Below are 22149 nucleotides of genomic sequence, written 5' to 3'. Positions count from 1 at the left end.
TCTTTTCTGAACCCTATAACCACTGGTATTTTATCACTCATGACAGTGCTCCCCCCTTTAACTTTCCTGCTATTTTCCCAGCCAGTTTACCCTTCCCTTTGGGGTGAAGTCCATGCCTAGTATAATCCCACCTGTTGAGAGAATCCATTTGAACACTGTTTTCCCCCAAAACTCGGACAGATTTTGCAAGAATATCTGGACTTCCAGTGTTCTATGATACTTCGAATTATTCTTTCGCTCCAAAAGATTTTTTAACCGCCTATTACCCCTCTATGGCTTGGGAACTGGTTATGCATAAACTAGCTAAAGAACTAAGCAGTTAGAAAAATTGCACCAGGCATTCTATGGAAACCTCTACATCAACAGCGTATCGCTAGTAATTTCATTATATTAGTTACGGCACTTGGATCTATGTGCAAATGGAAGCAAATTGTACTTGTAAATTACAGTTTCTGTTATCTCTCTCTACGTGAACTATTTGCGTCCCTCTCTGACTCAGCTCGTGCTACAGCAGCGAGACAGTGCTACTTTCAGCGACGTCCAGCAAACAGTGTGCCGTTGTACTTGTTTCCTGGATTGATTGCCGCTGTAGCCGTAGGTTCAAAGCTCGCTGAGGAGCTGGTACTTTTATGTTAATTTTTTCTCCTCGTTCTCTAATGCAACTGAACACGGCCACAACAAAAATGAGTAATGCAATCTTAAGAATGAATCTGAGATGGTGCTGTATTTTGTGTAAGATTGAGCAACATTTGATAATTACCAGCCCTCTGATACAATGTCACAACAACGAATATTTATTCTATTTGTATTACTAAGTGATTTGTATGAGCTTCTCTGTCGTTCATGATTAAGCTGGAACAATGGAAGTATTGGATGTTCATCACATAGAATATATGTAGAAGTATTAGCAATCAGAGGGACGCAGGACGTGGTAATTGATTTCGGTAGTTATTGGTTTCTCTAGACAGACATATTTGATTCCGTAGAAATTGGCCAAGGTGTGTATCTGGCGCGGAGATACTACGAGGGGCTTTCAATTAGTAATGCAAACCAATTTTTTTCGGCCACTTCCGGTTGAAAAAGGCGGAATTTTTTGTGGGTCATCGTGGAATATTCCCGCTTCAGCTCGTATAGTTTCATGGGGTTTTGATAGGCCGTGGCTCTATTCGTGGCCTTCGATATGGCGTCTGTAACGGGGGTAAAGTTCCAAACAGAGAGCTAGCACTGAGTATCTTTGGCGGAAAACTGTAGCATCGCACCTATTCATAGTTGCTTGCAGAAGTCTACGGAGACCTGGCAGTGAACGAAAGCAGAGTGAGCCGTTGCGCGAGGCGTCTGTGATCATCGCAACAAGGTCCCGCAGGCATGTCCTATCTCCCGTGTGCCGGGCTGCCGCATACAGCTGTGGCTCCTACAATGTTAGAGCGTGTGGACACTCTCATTCGAGTTGATCGATGGACCACAATCAAACACCTCGCTGCTTAACTGGACATCTCTGTTGGTAGTGCTGACACACTCCTGCACCAGTTGGGGCACTCAAAGGTATATGCCTGCTGGGTTCCTCGCAGTCTAATAGACCATAAAGAGCAACGAGAGACCATCTGTGTGGAATTTTTTGCGATTTGTGAGATTTATCGTGACTAATTTTTGTCGAACATCGTCACAGGTGATGAAACATGGGTCCACCACTTAGATGGTTCAAATGGCTCTGAGCACTATGGGACTTAACATCTATGGTCATCAGTCCCCTAGAACTTAGAACTACTTAAACCTAACTAACCTGAGGACATCACACAACACCCAGTCATCACGAGGCAGAGAAAATCCCTGACCCCGCCGGGAATCGAACCCGGGAACCCGGGCGTGGGAAGCGAGAACGCTACCGCACGACCACGAGCTGCGGACTCCACCACTTAGAATTGGAAATAAATCAGCAATCCATGGAATGGCGCCACACCACCTCTCTCCGCAAAAAAAAGTTCAAAGCTGCACCCTCAGACGGAAAGTCATGGTGACGGTCTTCTGGGACTCTGAAGGGGTTATTCTGATTGCTGTCCTCCCTCATGGTGCAACGATCAACTGTGAAGTGTACTGTGCTATTCTCAGGAAACTGAAGTAGCGACTTCAGCGTGTTCTTCGCGACAAAAGTGAAAACGAACTTCTCCTTCTCTATGACAACGCAAGGCCCCGCACAAGTCTGAGTACCCGAGAGGAACTCACAAAACTTCATTGGGCTGTTCTTCCTCATGCACACTACAGCCCGGATCTCGCACCTTCCAACTTCCATCTGTTTCACCCAATGAAGGATGCTCTCTGCGGGAAGCAATACGTGGATGATGGTAGGGTTACTGATGCAGTAAGATGTTGGCTACGATGTCGACCAGTAGAGTGGTACCATGCGGGCATACAGGCCCTCACAGTAAGGTGGCATAACGCCGTCGCATTGAAACGACATTACGTTGAAAAATAGGGTTTTTTAGCCAAAAAAGTGGGGAATAATACGGTCTGTTGGAATCCTGAATACAACCAACCTGCTTTCAGAAAAAATTGTTGCATTACTTATTCAATGCGCCATGTACAAGAACCCTATGTTCGATTCACAGGCGTGAAGTTTCATTAACAATTCCCGTCTTCCGAAGGCGAGTGTTGTGATCAAGCGCAGATGCGTTTCACCCTGCTGTGGCATCTACCGTTAGTAACAGCTGATAGGTAATTACAGTATTCATAGAAGACTATGTGGAGACAGAAGAAGCTTGTTGAGAAACTAGCTAGAGGTTGGAGGTATTGGTCATATAAATGGACTCTGCGAGGCTTGTTAAAGTAAGATTAACCCTCCCAGACCTGAATTTTTTTATGGAGGAAGGAAAAATTTTCTTTATGCTCTGATGCTCTTAGGTGATTTTTTAATGATTTTAGATGCATGATTTATTATAATACATGTAGATTAGATTAATTATTCATTCCATAGACCCACAAAAGAGGGGATCGTCCTGGGTGTGGAACATGTCAGATAAACACATTACAAAAATCTAATTAGAAATACTTGAGTTTCATTAATTTTAATGATCCTCAGTCAATAAACAGTAAAATTAAGTACATGAATTAAAATTAAACTGATAATATTTATAGGTTTAATACTTACATCTGCTTTCATTAAATCCATCATTTACACAGTATCTAGTTACTTGGCTGTTACAACCAAGTATTGTCAAAAATTAAAGCAAATTATTCATTTCAAAGATCCTCAGTTAAGAACAGTCAAATTATGTACAAGATTTAAAATTAAACTTCCACTATTTACAGACTTAAGACTTACATCTGCTTTGCATACATCCATCATTCACACAGTAGGTAGTTACTTGGCTGTTACAACCCAGTATTGTCAAAAATTAAAGTATAATAAATTTTCATTAAAATTTGGCATCTTGTAATGTAACAGATGCCAAATTTGTCTTATTTGCAGATGATACAAACAGCGCAATAAATAGTAAATCAAATATAAATTTAGAAAGGGCAGCTATTCAAATTTTTACTGACATTAATAAGTGGTTCATAGCCAATTCACTGTCATTACACTTTGAAAAGACCCACTATATGCAGTTCAGAACTTCCAAGAGATTTCCTTCTAGTGTGTATAAAATATGATGTATTCGTTCTCAATACATACCTTGAACATTTGAATTTTTTTGTGTGGACTAAAATAATTAATTTTGAAATATTCACAGTTGTAATAAGTAATCTGATAATAGGCAAATAGTGCATGTTTCGGCTGTTTACCTGGCCGTGATTGGGAAATGTGGCTTCATCACTAAACAAGATACATGATACATGTGGAGTACCCTGACTTATTGCCCATGTACAGAAGTTAACACGATTCTCATAATGGTTTCCATGAAGATCCTGATGGAGAGAGATGTGGTAAGGCCCGCATCTCGTGGTCGTGCGGTAGCGTTCTCGCTTCCCACGCCCGGGTTCCCGGGTTCGATTCCCGACGGGGTCAGGGATTTTCTCTGCCTCGTGATGGCTGGGTGTTGTGTGCTGTCCTTAGGTTAGTTAGGTTTAAGTAGTTCTAAGTTCTAGGGGACTGATGACCATAGATGTTAAGTCCCATAGTGCTCAGAGCCATTTGAACCATTTTTTAAATGTGGTAGGGATGGAACCTGCGTCGATGGAGAATGCGTAGGACACTTGCCTGACTCATGCCACTTCCTCGTATAATTGCGCGGCAGCTATCGTAAGGATCTACTGAAACAGCAGCAAGAACATTAATTTCCCCCTCTTCTGTCGTCACTGGTTTCCCTCTCTTAAGTTGTCTACGTGTTACACTACCACTTTAACCTATCTGATTAACGAGGATGATAAATAATTGCCGAGATGTCTGACTCTGTTGGGATATCTTGCCGCATATGTCGTACAAGAATGAACTGCATTCTTCCTACACTCTCAATACACCCTGAGCATCTCGACCATGTATTGATAAATCCCGTCTTCCACTCACGACCTGCTGCTTGCACTGTGTTGTGTACATAGTTCCGCGTAGTCAGCGCGTACACACCTTTCCCACTAGAGCGCGCCCCGCTATGCACAACAGAGCAGGCGCAGCGCTCGTCCGTCTCTGCACTACGAGATGGCGCTGTCTTAGAGACGGACCAAATTCTGCTTCCGCCGATCCGCGTATTAATATGTAACGCAGCCAATGAGATTGCTGCTAACGTAGAACCTTTTCTCATCGCGGATCACACTCGCGCAGTGATACGTGAACGCGCGAGGTATTATAACGAGTGTACAGACCTCCGATTAGTCAGTCTGCATTAGTCTGCATTTGTCTGTACCAGTCTGTAGTCAAGTTTCAGTCTGCGCCTAATAAGATTACAATATTCCTGTACACAGCCATGAAGATAAATGACTAGACACTTTGTCAAGTATCAGAGATATGTGAGAATAAGATTAACGTACCAAGACCAAAGGAACTTCAGATTGTCAATTGTAAACAGCATCCAGAATCAAGTTACGGATATCTATGATTTTTATTATTTTAATAAAGGTGTGTGAAAATTAATCAAGATCTGTTTAAAGTAGGTCACCGTCAATCTGCTACTCTAAGCGTGCAATTGTCATTCCTATCGTCTGACCTAACGGCAGAAGACAAACACGCCACGATAACACCACGAGACATATTTATGACACTCGCCTACTTCGTTAGAGCGACAAGTCAAAAAATCTGATGGTGTGTGTACCGAAGGTCTTGCAGTACGCACACCACAGACTGTCACACACTGACTAGCAAGTCGCAGTGCACTCAAGGAACACACAAGCACCTTGTAAGCGAATATTGTACCTAGCAGCTATGCAGGTTGAATGGCACAACAAGTATCCAGAAATTTTCAAAATGCGATGTCTCGTAAACGACTCGCACTAGAGTCCTGCAACAAAAACCACCGACATTCTAATTTACCCTACTTTTAGCTCGTTAATGTCAATGGACATTGTTCACTTTAAAAAAAGAGTATGTTTTCACAAAAAGAATCTTTCTAAGTATTATTACAATAGGGTGATTGGCTAACAATACGAGCCCCTGACTACCAATCCACTCTGCGAATATCACATTTCAGTAGCACTTTCCATTTCTGCAATATTTGCGGTGCAAGTTTTAGGTGATTCACTCTGTACCAATCACAGCCAAATATTTTGCCAACCATTAAAAAGACAATCATAGCCCAATATTTTACTGGCCATTAGAATAAAACAGTCAGTCCATATGTATCCTATCTTGTTCCTTTGTACTGCAAGACACAATGTACCCCCCCCCCCCCCGGCCGCATATTAAATATTTCCACATCTAAATGGTCGGTATTTTGTTTTTATCTAAGTGCATGAACCGACCGCTACCGTCGCAGGTTCGGATCCTGCCTCGGGCATGGATGTGTGTGATGTCCTTAGGTTAGTTAGGTTTACGTAGTTCTAAGTTCTAGGGGACTGATGACCTCAAATGTTAAGTCCCATAGTGCTCAGAGCCATCTGAACCATTTTGCATGGGCCGCTACTGATTTAACTAAGAGGTTAAGCTGCATTTGGCAATGAGCAAAGTTTGATCTTTGTATCACACTTGCTGCAAGAGACAATGGACACCCAAATAAAATACTTCCACATTCATATTGTCTCTACTACTTGTCAAAATACATGCGGCACTACTGATCAACTTACAAGTCAAGCTGTGCTTGGCGACGAGCAAAGTTCGATTTTTGTACCACACTTGGTGCAAGGCACAATTGACCACGAGATTAAATATTTCCACTTCTAATTGTTCTATCACAAAAAAATACAAATTCATCACTTACTGGCACAGATGGTCTAATTTGCAGGTGAAGGTGCACTTGACAACGAGCAAAGTTCGATTTTTGTACCACAGTTGGTTCAATTTGCAGTTCACCCACAAATTAAATATTTCCCCATCTAAACTGTTCTACAAGAGTAAAAATTACGCAAGGCTTACTTATTGGCACTGCTGGTCTGACTTACAGGAAATGTGTGTGAAATCCTATGGGACTTAACTGCTAAGGTCATCAGTCCCTAAGCTTACACACTACTGAACCTAACTTATCCTAAGAACAAACACACACACCGATGCCCGAGGGAGGACTCGAACCTCCGCCGGGACCAGCCGCACAGTCCACGACTGCAGCGCCTGAGATCGCTCGGTTAATCCCGCGCGGCTGACTTAACTGGCTCTAAATCGTTCTTGCAGTGACTTGTTGAATGTTCCATATTTGAGGGTTATGAGGATTATTGCCATTTTTGACATTTTGTTCTCTTTCGATTTAACAAATCATTGCAGGCACTGGAGACAGCTCCAAACGATAGTGCCGTGTAAGCGGTGACTGCATAGCAGAAATCACCTCAGGAAATAGTTTTCTCGTTTCAAGTAGGACCGTTTCGACGTAAATTATTCGGCACATTCAAGGAGACCAAAGGGCTTTGATTAATGACGTTTTTATTGGGTACCAGTACAGTCCACCCGATAACACACAGCTGATGAATTGTGATCCTTTAACCATCGTGAGACACTTGTACTGAATGGGCAATATTGGGTGAAAAAGAAAGACAGGAAGTTTATGGTTACATATCTTGTCGGCTACGAGATCATTAGAGGCGAAGCTGAAGCTACAATTGGGAGGGACGAGGAAGGAACTCGATTGTTTCTTTTCAAAGGGAAGACCCCAAAATCTGTCTTAATCGATTTAAGGCAATGGCGAAATGAAAAATCGTAGATCCGTATGACTGTAATATCAATGGCTCACAGCTAGAATCTGTTAACTAATACAAATAACTGGGTGTAACACTTTGTAGAGATATGAAATGGAATGATCCTATAGCCTCAGTTGGAGCAGGTGGCAAACTTCCGTGTGTCGGTGGAATACCAGCGATGTGCAATCTGTGTACAGAGGAGACTGCCTACAAATCGCTCCTACACCCATCATAGAATACTGCTCAAGTATGTGGGGTCCAAACCAAATAGGCCTAACAGGGAATACCGTACGAATACCGAGAAGGGTAGCACAAATGGTCACAGGTTTTTTTGACCAGTGGGAGAGTGTCACAGAGATTCTGAAGAAACTGATCTGGCAGAATCTTGAAGATAGACGTAAACTATTCCGAGAAAGCCTGCTTAACAAAGTTACAAAAACTAGCTGTAAATTATGACTCTGGGAATCTATTGCAACACGCTACGTATCACTCCCGTAGAGATCGTTCCGATAAGATTAATTACAGCGCGCACGGAGGCATTTAAACAGTTATTCTTCCCGCGATCCATACGTCAATGGAATGCGGAAAAAATCCGTGATGACTGGTGCAATGGGAAGTACCGTAATTCAGTGATTTACACAATGTAGATGTGGAGGCAGATGAAGGGTGAACATGATTTAACAGCAAATGCAGTCAAGGAGGGCCGGCCGGAGTGGCCGTGCGGGTCTAGGCGCTACAGTCTGGAGCCGAGCGACCGCTACGGTCGCAGGTTCGAATCCTGTCTCGGGCGTGGATGTGTGTGATGTCCTTAGGTTAGTTAGGTTTAATTAGTTCTAAGTTCTAGGCGACTGATGACCTCAGAAGTTAAGTCGCATAGTGCTCAGAGCCATTTGAACCATTTGAAGTCAAGCAGGGGCAGTTTTCTCCAGGTCGTCTGCGTCACAACACTTGGGCGTCTGAAAATAGCAATTTTCATAAACCAGGTGGAGCTGGAACGAGCGCTTGTGCAATCAGTCAATGTGAGATGACTCGTTGGAGTTCTTAGCTTACAAGGTATTCACTTACACTCAGAATTACCCCATCTTGGTAGTATTTATCGTCCTTATGGTTTTTACACACGCCTGTATAAGAGGCTACACAGAGCACACCGAAAACTTGGAGACCGAGGAGAGCTTAAGACAGGGTGATGGATGTCTCGTGACGCTCGACTTGCTGAAACATGACTCACTCTTTAATCAGAGTAACTCTTTGTCACGTTATACATTTATGTGCATCTTTCATTATTATCTGTGTCTCTGCAGTCTCTCTGAAGCACCTGCCTCAAACCCCTCATTTGTCTGATATATGCGTCTTTTGTTTTCACAGATGGGGGAACGGAATTGTGGAGTAGACGCCAACGCCAGGCCAAACTTGGAGGTAGGTGGACAGCACAGATAACTATCTATGTCAGGTTTGTTGCTAAATAAATTAGTCAGTATATTGTTATTTGCTACACACCGATTAAGATCTACATGGACACCCCGCAATCCACCATAAGGCGCGTGACGGAGGGTACCCCTTACCACTACTAGTCATTTCCTTTCCTGTTCCACTCGCAAATAGAGCGAGGAAGAAACGACTGTCTATATGCGTCCGTATGGGCCCTGATTTCTCGTATCTTATCTTCGTGGTCCTCACGTGCATTGTATGTTGATGACAGTAGAATCGTTCTGCAGTCAGCTTCAAATGCCGGTCCTCTTAATTTTCTCAATAGCGTTCCCCGAAATGAATGTCGCCTGAATGTGTTCCTGAAGCATGTCCATAACAGTTGCGTGTTACTCGAACCTACCAGTAATAAATCTAGCAACCCGCCTCTGAATTGCTTCGATGTCTTCCTTTAATTCGACCTGGTACGGATCCCCACTCAAGAATAGGTCGTACAATTTCCCAGAATTCTCTCAATTACCCAAAGTCGACAATTCGCCTTCCTCTCCCCGCCCCCACAATCCTCACATGCTCGTACCATTTCATATCGTTTTGCAACGTTACGCTCAGATATTTAAACGACGTTACTGCCTCAGGCAGGACACTACTAATGCTGTATCCGAACATTACTGGTTTGTTTTTCCTTCTCATCGGCATTAACTTACTTCTGTATTTAGAGCTTCCTGCCATTCATTATACCAACTAGAAATTTTGTCTAAGTCATCTCGTATCCTTCTACAGTAACTCAATTTCGATGCCTCACGGTACACCACAGCATCGTCAGGAAGCAGCTGCAGATTCCTGCGAAGCAACTGCAGATTCCTGCCTGCCCGCTCCGCCAAATCATTTATGTATATAGAGAATAATAACTGTCCTATCACATTTCCCTGGGTCACTCCTGACGATACTCTTGTCTCTGATGAACAATCGCCGTCGAGGACAACATACTGGATTCTATTACTTAAGAAGTCTTCGAGTCACTCACATATCTGTGAACCTATTCCATATGCTTGTACCTTCCTTAAGGGGAGTTGGCACACCCTATCCCGACAATGTTAAATTTAGTAACTTGGCTTCCCTGTATTTCAGTAACCACTGTAGCCATTGCCATGAAACTTTTACAGAACATTAAACTGTATCTTCTGAGTCTACTGAACTACAATAATTGCATTTCAGCCACTGATTTCGGAAATACAATTTTTTAATTTCACGGTTAAAATTTTGCGTAGTTTTTTGTACGTTATCCTAAATAATTTTGATTATACATAACATTATGTTCTTCTTTTAGTTCAGTAGACTCATGATATGTATATTATTACTCCCTGAAAATTTGAATACTCTACTCGAAGTGGTTTCTGAGATTTAGGAAAAAATTCAACAGAAAATGTAAATTTTCAAAAACGACTTCTAACTCACTTAATATATGCTTAAGTTTTTATTTTTAGTCACTCATAATCACCATGTACCATACTATATATCATCCTCTTGATATTTTTCCAATTTTTTTCTTCTTCTCTTCTTTCTGGAATCCTTAGTGGCCAACTGTGTTCCATAATCTGCGTTATCAATGCGAACCTTGTCCATCTGTTCAAGTTCTCTGATGCAGTTTGGTCCAGGGTTAATTCCCATATGCTGTAGCAATTTCACCCTACCAATGTTGCCATCATTAAAAGCAGTAACAGCATCACTGACCCCCCACTTTAGTGCCTTCATTCCAACAAAAACATTTTTTTAGTAAGCGAGTCCATATAAGATTAGTGAACGACTCATTAGGATTTTGAGTTCTGACCATGCAGACACTTCTTCAGTAATTCACGATTTGCCATGTATCTGTAAATAGGTTTTATAATATCCATGACTGCTGCTGGAATGGAATGTTTATGGCTGTGTGAAGTGTTTGAGTACTGGGCATTGCAGTAATTGCACCATTAATCAGGTCCAGGAAGGCAACGGTGATGTACTGGTTTTCCATCAGTTGGTCAAGTCTGTGGAAGAAGGTAGCCCATACTGCCTGCTTCATTTTCAACAAATCCTCAGTATTATTTCTAATGGGCATCCAATATACTGCTGTACTTCATCAATCATTTTGTCTGTCAGCCTGCCTCTTATGGTTTTACCACCAGAGAGTTTCCTGTCTCTCAAACTTTTTTTCAACTTCCTCAACCTGGCGCCGATCCTCTTCTGGACATGACCAACATTTCAGCCTTCTATATAAAAAACTACCCATTTTATTAGAACTTGAAGTAATGCACATAAAAATTTTAACATTTTTAACCGGTGTGGATTATCTTTAAAAAAAAAATACTTCCCATGTGAACTTATAACATATGAATAATTGAAAATTTTATAATGGCATAAAAACCCGAAAATGTGAAAAAAAATTCCGTTCTTGCTCTCCTTAACAGCCTGAAATGGAGCTTCGTGTCAAACGCTTTCGGAAATCTAGAAGATTACTTTGCGTTTGACGTTTCAGCGAGTCGAGTGGTAGGAGCCGGCAGCCATCCAGTCGTAGTTCTTTCTCAAGTTGCACATCCTCGCAGAGTTGTCTGTTTTGCAGATATAGGCAGGGCCTTGAGAAGTGTGGCCGGCTGCACACCGGCAACACTGCAACCTGGCACGCACAAATTAATTTTAACCGGGGTACAGTAGTCCCCTATGGAAAGATTAGCTGCAGAAATTGTGAGGTTTTCTGGCCGCCATGTCACTGGCATGCAGCCTACTCGACAAGAGATTATGATGTTGGGTAAATGATTGGTAATTGCTTTCAGCTTCCATTGTAGTGCTTGTATTTTTGTTCATGGAGGCGAGAGAAACTGAAGATCTAATGGAGGTGACAACATATAGGCTGCCTAAAGGGGGTGGACAAAAATACGGAAACACCAAAAAGGCGACACATTACCATGCCTAATACGGTGCAGAAAACTCGTTGGCATCCAAACGAGCTTCCAATCGTATCGGAATGGATAAATGCAGGTTTTGTGTGGTTTTTTGAGGGAATCTTACACCATTTTTCTTGCAAAATAAAAGCAAGTTGGGGTAACTATGATAGAGGTGGATAGCGAACACTCGCTCTTCTCTCCAAAGTAGACCACAAAGTCTCAGTAATATTGAGACCTGGTAACTGTGGTGGCTGGAGAAACGCAACAGTTAAATCTCGTGCTGACAAAACCAGTCCTGTACGATGCAAGATGTGTGAACAGGTGTCTTGTTGACTTGGAACACGTCATAATCAATGGGGAACAGGCATTGTACCATGGTGTGGACCTGACCAGCCAAAATGGTCACATAAGTCTTAGCAGTAATGCGAATTACATAGTGGGAGTACGGCCATATGGCTGTCCAAATCATCGCCAAACACCCGCCATATTTCACTCTTGGAACGTAAATTCGGTCAGAAGTTGGAAACAACGTGAAACAAGGCTCATCCAACCAAATGACGTTCTTCCATCGCTCTATAGTCCAGGTTTTATGGCTTGGGCACCACGTTTTCCTGTTACGGGCATTTGCATCACTGATGAGCAGTTTTGGAATTACAGCTGGCCCTGCAATTACCTGCTTAGGCAGCGCCCTTCATGTTTCTTTGATACTGACTGGGTCCACGAGTGTTTTCCTGTGACGTTTCTAGCTGTCGTCCTCTTATTTTTCATCACAATCCTCTTCAGTGACCGTCAACACGCGCACACTCGTCGGCGTTGTGACTTAGCGGCTGCTGTTTTCTCGTTTTCTCTGTATGCGATATAAATGTTCGATACGTTGCATCCTTAAACACCAGATACTTCGGTTATCTTGGTTAGGAAGCACCTACCGTCGGAGTACCAACAATTTGGCCACGTTCGAACTCACATACCTCCGACATAATGCAGTTACAGCTACACAGACGTCTATTCTGACCACGACTGATACTTGCTGTGTATTCAGGTAATTACAAAGGTGCCACTCGTGATCAAATACAACAGCGAAAATTTATGTCTTGGCTAGCATCCGCACATATGTTCCACCATGCATTTTTCGTGGTTTTTCCATATTTTTGTCTAAGCTCTGCATGTCGAAACAAAAGAATGTCCCAACCTGGCAGCACATCACTAACAATATATTGCCGTTACTCTTTAAGGAATTGCAGAGATGCCTGAAACTGAGCTAAGTACGACGATCCACATTTTGATAATACAAAAAAATAAATAAATAAATAAATAAATAAAATAAAATAACAAGCTTACAAAATATAGCAAAAAAATTAGGACTCCAGATATCATTTGAAAAGACTGAAATAATGGTAACGGATCCACTTGTAATAGATCACATCACAATGAACAATAGGGAAATTAAAATAGTGAAACAATTTAAATACCTGGGTGAAATTATAACACACAAATTGGACGAGAAACCTGCATGGCGAGCAAGAACTAATAAAATGATAAAAGCACAAAAACTGACATGGTCTACGTACAATAAAAAAGTCTATCAATTAAAACAAAATTAAAACATTACAAGACGGTGGTTCAACCAGAGGTTACATACGGAAGTGAAACTCTTTTTAAAGTCACCCAGAAAAACAGAATTGACAAAATTTTAAAAGTAGAGAGAAGAATTGCTAGAACATGCATAAATAAGAAATATCAAAAAGCTGGGCAATGGCGGATAGTTCCAAATGAAGTGGTATACAGAGAGCTGGAGCCCATCACTGGTACTATACGAAAGAAAAGGATCTCTTTTTGTGGTCACATTCTGAGGACACCAGAAACCAGATTATCAAGGAAAATTATTGAGAAACTCTGGAATTTGAAACAACAAGGAGGATGGCTTAAGGAAATAAGAGAGGATATGGAAGAACTGGAAATAACTCTGGATGATTTGCAGAACAAAACGCCAAATTTAAAGAAGTTGAGGGACACAGAAATAAGATTTAAACCAAAAATTGACAAACGACTTACAATGAAAAGGGTATTTACAGATAAGGAACGACGAAAAGCATCGGAACGAATGAAGAGATACTGGGCCACTCGGAAGGGGAAAATACCAAAGAAGAGGACCAGAAATGATTGACTGAAGTGGTCCAATGAGGCCGTAAAAGCAGAAGAAGAAGAAGAAAATAAAATAAAATTGCGCAGCTTCCGTTTCATAGGCGACTAAATTATGACGTTGAAAATCTATTCCACTCCTATGATTACAGTTAACTGTCTCCAGGGCCAGTGCCAATGTCTCAAAGCAATTAAGAGATCTCATTCATAGAGACTGCTAGCTAAGCAGCATGTTTAATGCAATTACTGGGAAGCCTGTAAGTAGTATAGTTGGTTCAAATGGCTCTGAGCACTATGCGACTTAACATCTATGGTCATCAGTCCCCCAGAACTTAGAACTACTTAAACCTTACCTAACCTAAGGACATCACACAACACCCAGTCATCACGAGGCAGAGAAAATCCCTGACCCCGCCGGGAATCGAACCCGGGAACCCGGGCGCGGGAAGCGATAGTATAGTTGCAGTGGACTATCTGAAAATAAGGAGTGCTAGTTCTGCAAGGTATGCAGGAGAGCTTCTGCGAAGTTTGGAAGGTAGGAGACGAGGTACTGGCGGAATTAAAAAGCTGTGGGGACGGGGCGTGAGTCGTGCTTGGGTAGCTCAGTTGGTAGAGCACTTGCCCGCGAAAGGAAAAGGTCCCGAGTTCGAGTCTCGGTCTGGCACACAGTTTTAATCTGCCAGGAAGTTTCATATCAGCGCACATTTCGCTGCAGAGTGAAAATTTCATTCTGGTATCTGGAAGTAGTACGTGAATAGTCTCACATCATTCTTACAGTTTTCCTGCAAGATGGCTAACACATTCGATTTGATAGAACTGTTCAGATACTGTTTTAGATAGGCCACCACTAAATTTCCTTTCTGAAATAATTGTTTATCACATCATAAAACAAATATCTGAAACAAATTTTTTAAGTTCGAAAAATTGATAGAATGGAATTTGAATCATGTATCTGATGTTCTGACTCAAATTTTCTGTTTCGCTGATTCACATATATCAAAGCACCAATGGATATCTTATTAAGCTTACATCTAACACCAATGTTAGCGCATTCCAATCGTATACTCTTGTTCAACAATATCAAGAATGAATGTCAAAAGCTTCCAGAAAATCAGACATATAATTACTTATATCATTATAGTTCCAGCTTATTGTTTCCTATTTTACCCACTGAGAGCACAGCAATCTCTAGATCACGGCTCTTGGCAGAGATTAAGTGTTTTGGTACATACCACAACAAGATCTCTTAGAGTGGAAGACCATCTGACTTGCCTTCGTAGTGGCAGTGTCAATGTTCCATAACAAGCTTCCACTTGATGAATATATGTAAGGAGGAGGGATGCCCTTGGTATCAGTGGCAAGGGTATCGTCAGAAGTGCCCCAGGAAATGGTGATAGGACCGCTGTTTGTTTTATGTATTCATAAATGATCTGACCGACAGGGTGAGCAGCAGTCTGCGGCTGTTTGCTGATGATGCTGTGATGTACACGATGGCATTTGTGGAGTGACGGTAGTAGGAAACAAGATGACCTTAGACAAAATTTCTAGTTGGTGTACTGAATGGCAGACAGCTAGCTCTAAATACAGGGTGGTCCATAGATCGTGACCGGGTCAAATATCTCGCTAAATAAGTGTCAAACGAAAAAACTACAAAGAACGAAACTTGTCTGGTTTGAAGGGGGAAACCAGATGGCGCTATGGTTGGCCCGCTAGATGGCGCTGCCATAGGTCAAACGGATAATCAACCGGTTTTTTTTTAAATAGGAACCCCTATTTTTTATTACATATTCGTGTAGTACGTAAAGAAATATGAATGTTTTAGATGGACCACTTTTTTCGCTTTGTGATAGATGGCGCTGTAATAGTCACAAACGTATAAGTACGTGGTATCACGTAACATTCCGCCAGTGCGGACGGTATTTGCTCCGTGATACATTACCCGTGTTAAAATGGACCGTTTACCAATTGCGGAAAAGGTCGATATCGTGTTGATGTATGGTAATTGTGATCAAAATGTCCAACGGGCGTGTGCTATGTATGCTGCTCGGTATCCTGGACGACATCATCCAGGTGTCCGGACCGTTCGCCGGATAGTTACGTTATTTAAGGAAACAGGAAGTGTTTAGCCACATGTGAAACGTCAATCACGACCTGCAACAAATGATGATGCCCAAGTAGGTGTTTTAGCTGCTGTCGCGGATAATCCGCACATCAGTAGCAGACAAATTGCGCGATAATCGGAAATCTCAAAAACGTCGGAGTTGAGAATGCTACATCAACATCGATTGTACCCGTACCATATTTCTGCGCACCAGGAATTGCATGGCGACGACTTTGAACGTCGTGTACAGTTCTGCCACTGGGCACAAGAGAAATTACGGGACGATGAGAGATTTTTTGCACGCGTTCAATTTAGCGAAGAAGCGTCATTCACCAACAGCGGTAACGTAAACCGGCATAATATGCACTATTGGGCAACTGAAAATCGACGATGGCTGCGACAAGTGGAACATCAGCGACCTTTGCGGGTTAATGCATGGTGTGGCATTATGGGAGGAAGGATAATTGGCCCCCATTTTATCGATAGCAATCTAAATGGTGCAATGTATGCTGATTTCCTACGTAATGTTCTACCGATGTTACTACAAGATGTTTCACTGCATGACAGAATGGCGACGTACTTCCAATATGATGGATGTCCGGCACATAGCTCGCGTGCGGTTGAAGCGGTATTGAATAGCATATTTCATGACAGGTGGACTGGTCGTCGAAGCACCATACCAATGCCCGCACGTTCACCGGATCTGACTTCTCAGGATCTCTTTCTGTGGGGAAAGTTGAAGGATATTTGCTATCGTGATCCACCGACAACGCCTGACAACATGCGTCAGCGCATTGTCAATGCATGTGCGAACATTACGGAAGGCGAACTACTCGCTGTTGAGAGGAATGTCGTCACACATGTTGCCAAATGCATTGAGGCTGACGGTCATCATTTTCAGCATCTATTGCATTAATGTGGTATTTACAGGTAATCACGCTGTAACAGCATGCGTTCCCTGAAATGATAAGTTCACAAATGTACATGTATCACATTGGAACAACCGAAATAAAATGTTCAAACGTACCTACGGTCTGTATTTTAATTTAAAAAACCTACCTGATATCAACTGTTCGTCTAAAATTGTGAGCCATATGTTTGTGACTATTACAGCGCCATCCATCACAAAGCGAAAAAAGTTCATATTTCTTTACGTACTAGACGAATATGTAATAAAAAATGGGGGTTCCTATTTAAAAAAAACGCAGTTGATATCCGTTTGAGCGATGGCAACGCCATCTAGCGGGCAAAACATAGCGCCATCTGGTTTCCCCCTTCTAGCTAGACGTTTCGTTCTTTGTAGTTTTTTCGTTTGACGCTTATTTCGTGAGATATTTGGCCTGGCCACGATAAATGGACCACTTTGTATAGAAGAATATAAGTTAATGCCGATGAATAGGAAGAAAAACCCATAATGTTTGGATACAGCATTAGTAGTGTCCTGTATTGTATGTGTTGTATTGTATGTTAACGGGGGGCCTAGAAACGATGCAGCCGCAGTGGTCCACAACCCCATGACGACTACCGCAGTCCACTTCAGCCTTCCGCCGCCCCACGCCGAACCACTCTTACAGGGTTATGTGCGGTATGGCCCCCAGTGGATTCCCCCACGGAAGGTCTCACGCCAGACGAGTGTACGCGTAGGCGTAGAACGTGTTTACACAGAAATCGCCGACATAGTGTAGTTGAGGCGGAATAAGGGGAACCAGCCCACATTCTCCGAGGCAGATGGAAAACCGCCTAAAAACCATCCACAAACTGGCCGGCTCACCGGACCTCGACGCAAGTCCGCCGGACGGATTCGTGCTGGGGACCAGGCACTCCTTCCCAATCCGGAAAACCGTGCGTTAGACCGCACGGCTAACCGAGCGGGCTTTAGTAGTGTTCTACTTGACACAGTCACGTCGTTTAAATATCTGAGCGTAACGTTGCAAAGCGATATGAACTGGAACGAGCATTTGAGGATTGTGGCAGGTAAGGCGAACGGTCGACTTCGGTTTATTGGAAGGATTTTGGGAAAGTGTGGTTCGTCTTAAAGGAGACTGCATATAGGACACTAGTACGACCCATTCTTGAATATTGATCGAGTGTTTGGGATTCGCACCGGATCAGATTACAGGAAGACACAGAAGAAGTTCGGAGGTGGGCTGCTGTATTTGTCACCAGTAGGTTCGAACAACACGCAAGTCTTACAGAGTTGCTTCAGGAACTCAAACAGGAATCCCTGGTGGGAAGGCGACGTTCTTTTCGAGCAACATCATTGAGAAAATTTAGAGAACCGGCATTTTAAACTGACTGTAGAACAATTCTACTGCCGCCGACGTACTTTTCGCATAAGGACGACGAAGATCAGACAAGAGAAATTAGGGCTCGTACGGAGGTTAAAGATAGTCATTTTTCACTCGCCCTGTTCGCGAGTGGAACAGGAAAGGAAATGACTATTAGTGGTGCAGGACACACTCCGCCACACACCATACGTTGGCTTGCGGAGTATGTATATAGATGTAGGTGTACCATGAGTATGTATATACATGTACACGAACCATTCTGGCCCCTTTTTCCTGCCATTTATCTAATATCTCCATGGATTAAACACGTTAATCATCGGATTTTGCCATATTAAACGTAGAGGGTGGCCTGCTGTCCTTCCTGACACTATCCCGCTGCATATTGTCACTGTACATTTATGCATAGATTTTTAAGACGAAATGTCATGAGTGTATAACGGACATTAAACGCCTGTTTTTAGTTGAGAACTGTCCGCCCCCGGTAGCTGAGTGGTGAGTGCTACAAAACGTCAGTCCTAAGGGCCCGGGTTCGATTTTCGACTGGGCTGGAGATTTTCTCCGTTCAGGGACTGGGTGTTGTGTTGTCGTCATCATCATTTCATCGCCATCTACATCTACATCCATACTCTGCAAGCCACCTGACGGTGTGTGGCGGAGGGTGCCCTGAGTACCTCTATCGGTTCTCCCTTCTATTCCAGTCTCGTATTATTCGTGGAGAGAAGGATTGTCGGTATGCTTCTGTGTGGGCTCTAATCTCTCTGATTTTATCCTCATGGTCTCTTCGCGAGATATACGGAGGAGCGAGCAATATACTGCTTGACTCTTCGGTGAAGGTATGTTCTCGAAACTTTAACAAAAGCCCGTACCGAGCTACTGAGCGTCTCTCCTGCAGAGTCTTCCACTGGAGTTTATCTATCATCTCCGTAACGCTTTCGCGATTACTAGATGATCCTGTAACGAAGCGCGCTGCTCTCCGTTGGATCTTATCCATCTCTTCTATCAACCCTATCTGGTACGGATCCCACACTGCTGAGCAGTATTCAAGCAGTGGGCGAACAAGCGTACTGTAACCTACTTCCTTTGTTTTCGGATTGCATTTCCTTAGGATTCTTCCAATGAATCTCAGCCTGACATCTGCTTTACCGACGATCAACTTTATATGATCATTCCATTTTAAATCACTCCTGATGCCTACTCCCAGATAATTTATGGAATTAACTGCTTCCAGTTGCTGACCTGCTATTTTGTAGCTAAATGATAAGGGATCTATCTTTCTATGTATTCGCAGCACATTACAGTTGTCTACATTGAGATTGAATTGCCATTCCCTGCACCAAGCGTGAATTCGCTGCAGATCCTCCTGCATTTCAGTACAATTTTCCATTGTTACAACCTCTCGATACACCACAGCATCATCTGCAAAAAGCCTCAGTGAACTTCCGATGTCATCCACAAGGTCATTTATGTATATTGTGAATAGCAACGGTCCTATGACACTCCCCTGCGGCACACCTGAAATCACTCTTACTTGCGGAAGTCAAGAAACACGGCATCTACCTGGGAAGCCGTGTCTATGGCCCTCTGAGTCTCACGGACGAATAGCGCGAGCTGGGTTTCACACGATCGTCTTTTTCGAAACCTATGCTGATTCCTACAGAGTAGATTTCTAGTCTCCAGAAAAGTCATTATACTCGAACATAATACGTGTTCCAAAATTCTACAACTGATCGACGTTAGAGATATAGGTCTATAGTTCTGCACATCTGTTCGACATCCCTTCTTGATATCGGGGATGACCTGTGCTCTTTTCCAATCCTTTGGAATGCTACGCTTTTCTAGAGACCTACGGTACACCGCTGCAAGAAGGGGGGCAAGTTCCTTCGCGTACTCTGTGTAAAATCGAACTGGTATCCCATCAGGTCCAGCGGCCTTTCCTCTTTTGAGCGATTTTAATTGTTTCTCTATCCCTCTGTCGTCTATTTCGATATCTACCATTTTGTCATCTGTACGACAATCTAGAGAAGGAACTACAGTGCAGTATTCCTCTGTGAAACAGCTTTGGAAAAAGACATTTAGTATTTCGGCCTTTAGTCTGTCATCCATCGACGCGCAAGTCACCGAAGTGTCGTTAAATCGAAAGACTTGCACCCGGCGAACGATCTACCCGGCGGGAGGCTCTAGCCACACTACATTTCACTTGAAAACTTTTGATTCATTATATTACGTTCATGATCATGAGCATTAAATACCCAGTCAAAAAACAATGAGCTGTAAGCTTCAGTGGACATGCTAAGTCCTAGAAGAGATAGAACTTGGATATCTTGAAATTTTATTCTAGGAGATGATATGAATTGCTGTGCCTTCCCCCATTCGAATCATCCGTTAGGACGTGCTCTAGGAGTACATCAGAAAACGTTCGTTGAAACAACAGAAGAAAGGCTTAGCGGTCATTAACTGTCATTCAGTACAGTAGTGCCACTATCGGTACGAAACTTTTGGCACATTAAAGTTCATACTGAAATTACCTGTATATTAGTAAATAATCTGTCTTTGCTTTTGAGGAAACTAACAATATAACTGCAGAAAATATTGTAAGTCACTTCTGACTGTGTATTATTTCGTAGCACATCATCACCTGTAGTCTAAACACGGGCTGCAGAGCCTTCAAAGAGAATTATACCTATGAATACTAACGAGGTATCGTGGAACAGGCTGCCAACATCGCTTTGAGTCAGAATTACCGTCCCTAAAGAGAAGTTTACGTTTATTGCTAACAGTTACAAAGACATTCAGTTTCGGCGAAAACGAATTCAGCAATAAAGGTACACTTCACAGAAGGAAAAATTACTGTTTAAACACTAATATTCTTTCCTGGTGTCCGTTTAGTGTTAAGCTTAATAGCGTAGATACGTATTTTAAGAAACCATCATTGTCTGGAGGTAAATGCGAACATAAAGTCTACATAAAACTGCAGACGGCCCCTTCATTCTAGGACGGGCAAGATTAGAGTTCCGCAGAACTATAACGCGAACAGTTTTAATCGACGTGTTACAGAGAACTGCAACCTATGATTCTGGCGTTTATGCTCTACTAAAGTGAGTTTCGCAAACACCGTTCTTGAACATGTGAACTGGATCTAAATGTTCAACATCACTCTCTTTTCTACACACCAGATACACAATGGGGATGAAATGATGATGATTAGGACAATACAACACTCAGTCGCTGAGCGGAGAATATCTCCGACCCCGCCGGGAATCGAATCCGGGCCCTTATCATTGATATTCTGTCGCGCTGACCACTATGCTACCGGGGGCGGACCACATTTGGAATGACTCCTCCCAGTATGTACAAAAAAGCACACATTGGATTTATTCCCCTTCTTCGCAGCCATATCCCTAAGAGGGCCATTACACGCCTAACGTTGGAGCTCCCAACCGTTAGTAATCACATCCTCTGTGAATGCCCAGACGGAGAGGCTTCCTCCGAACAGGGCGAATGACTGCGTCTGGCTCAGGGACTTCGTCGGCCACAGACAGTGCCCGAAACATGTTCTTTAGACAAACCAGGGAGGTCCTCCGATCGACCTTCCGGGAAGTCTTTTGCAGCCTGCCAAACTTTGGAGCGACCTCTCACTCGACCACAGGTGAGGGGACAACTTCAGTGCGGGAAGTACCCGGGACGGTCACAGTAGCGGACCGATCGGAGGGACTCGTGGGACAGAAGCGTCACCATCTCAGCTCACCACAGAGACTATTTTGATCCTACAGCCACTATGAATCAAGACACAAAGGAATTAAAGACATTAGCTTCCAGTGAGCATTAGTTTATATCCACAGGACATGTCCAAAGAACAGACACCACATACATAATTAAGGTGATGACGGCCAATGATCCCTTCAGTGCAGACGCTCATCAAGCTCGAACTCTCACGAGAATCGGCGAGATGCCACGAATCATGAGGCTATCAATCATGGGTATTACATCAGTAGTGTGTGGTGTAAACTGAGAATCTAGGAGTCACGGGAAGCGT

At 42.9% G+C, this 22149-nt stretch overlaps 1 protein-coding gene across 1 annotated transcript in view; it reads left to right on the top strand.

The window, feature by feature from the left end:
- Positions 1-22149, top strand: part of LOC124555501 (solute carrier family 28 member 3-like) — a 338777-nt gene that overhangs the window by 67485 nt on the left and 249143 nt on the right. Inside the window, exon 2 of the mRNA XM_047129428.1 lies at positions 8611-8661. Coding sequence (XP_046985384.1) covers positions 8611-8661 — 51 coding nt within the window. The remainder of the gene's footprint in view (positions 1-8610; positions 8662-22149) is intronic.

This window comes from Schistocerca americana, chromosome X, assembly GCF_021461395.2.
Source record: "Schistocerca americana isolate TAMUIC-IGC-003095 chromosome X, iqSchAmer2.1, whole genome shotgun sequence".
NCBI lineage: Eukaryota > Metazoa > Arthropoda > Insecta > Orthoptera > Acrididae > Schistocerca > Schistocerca americana.
The sequence above is the reverse complement of the archived record's forward strand: the minus strand, read 5'-3'. Positions and strand labels throughout refer to the sequence as shown.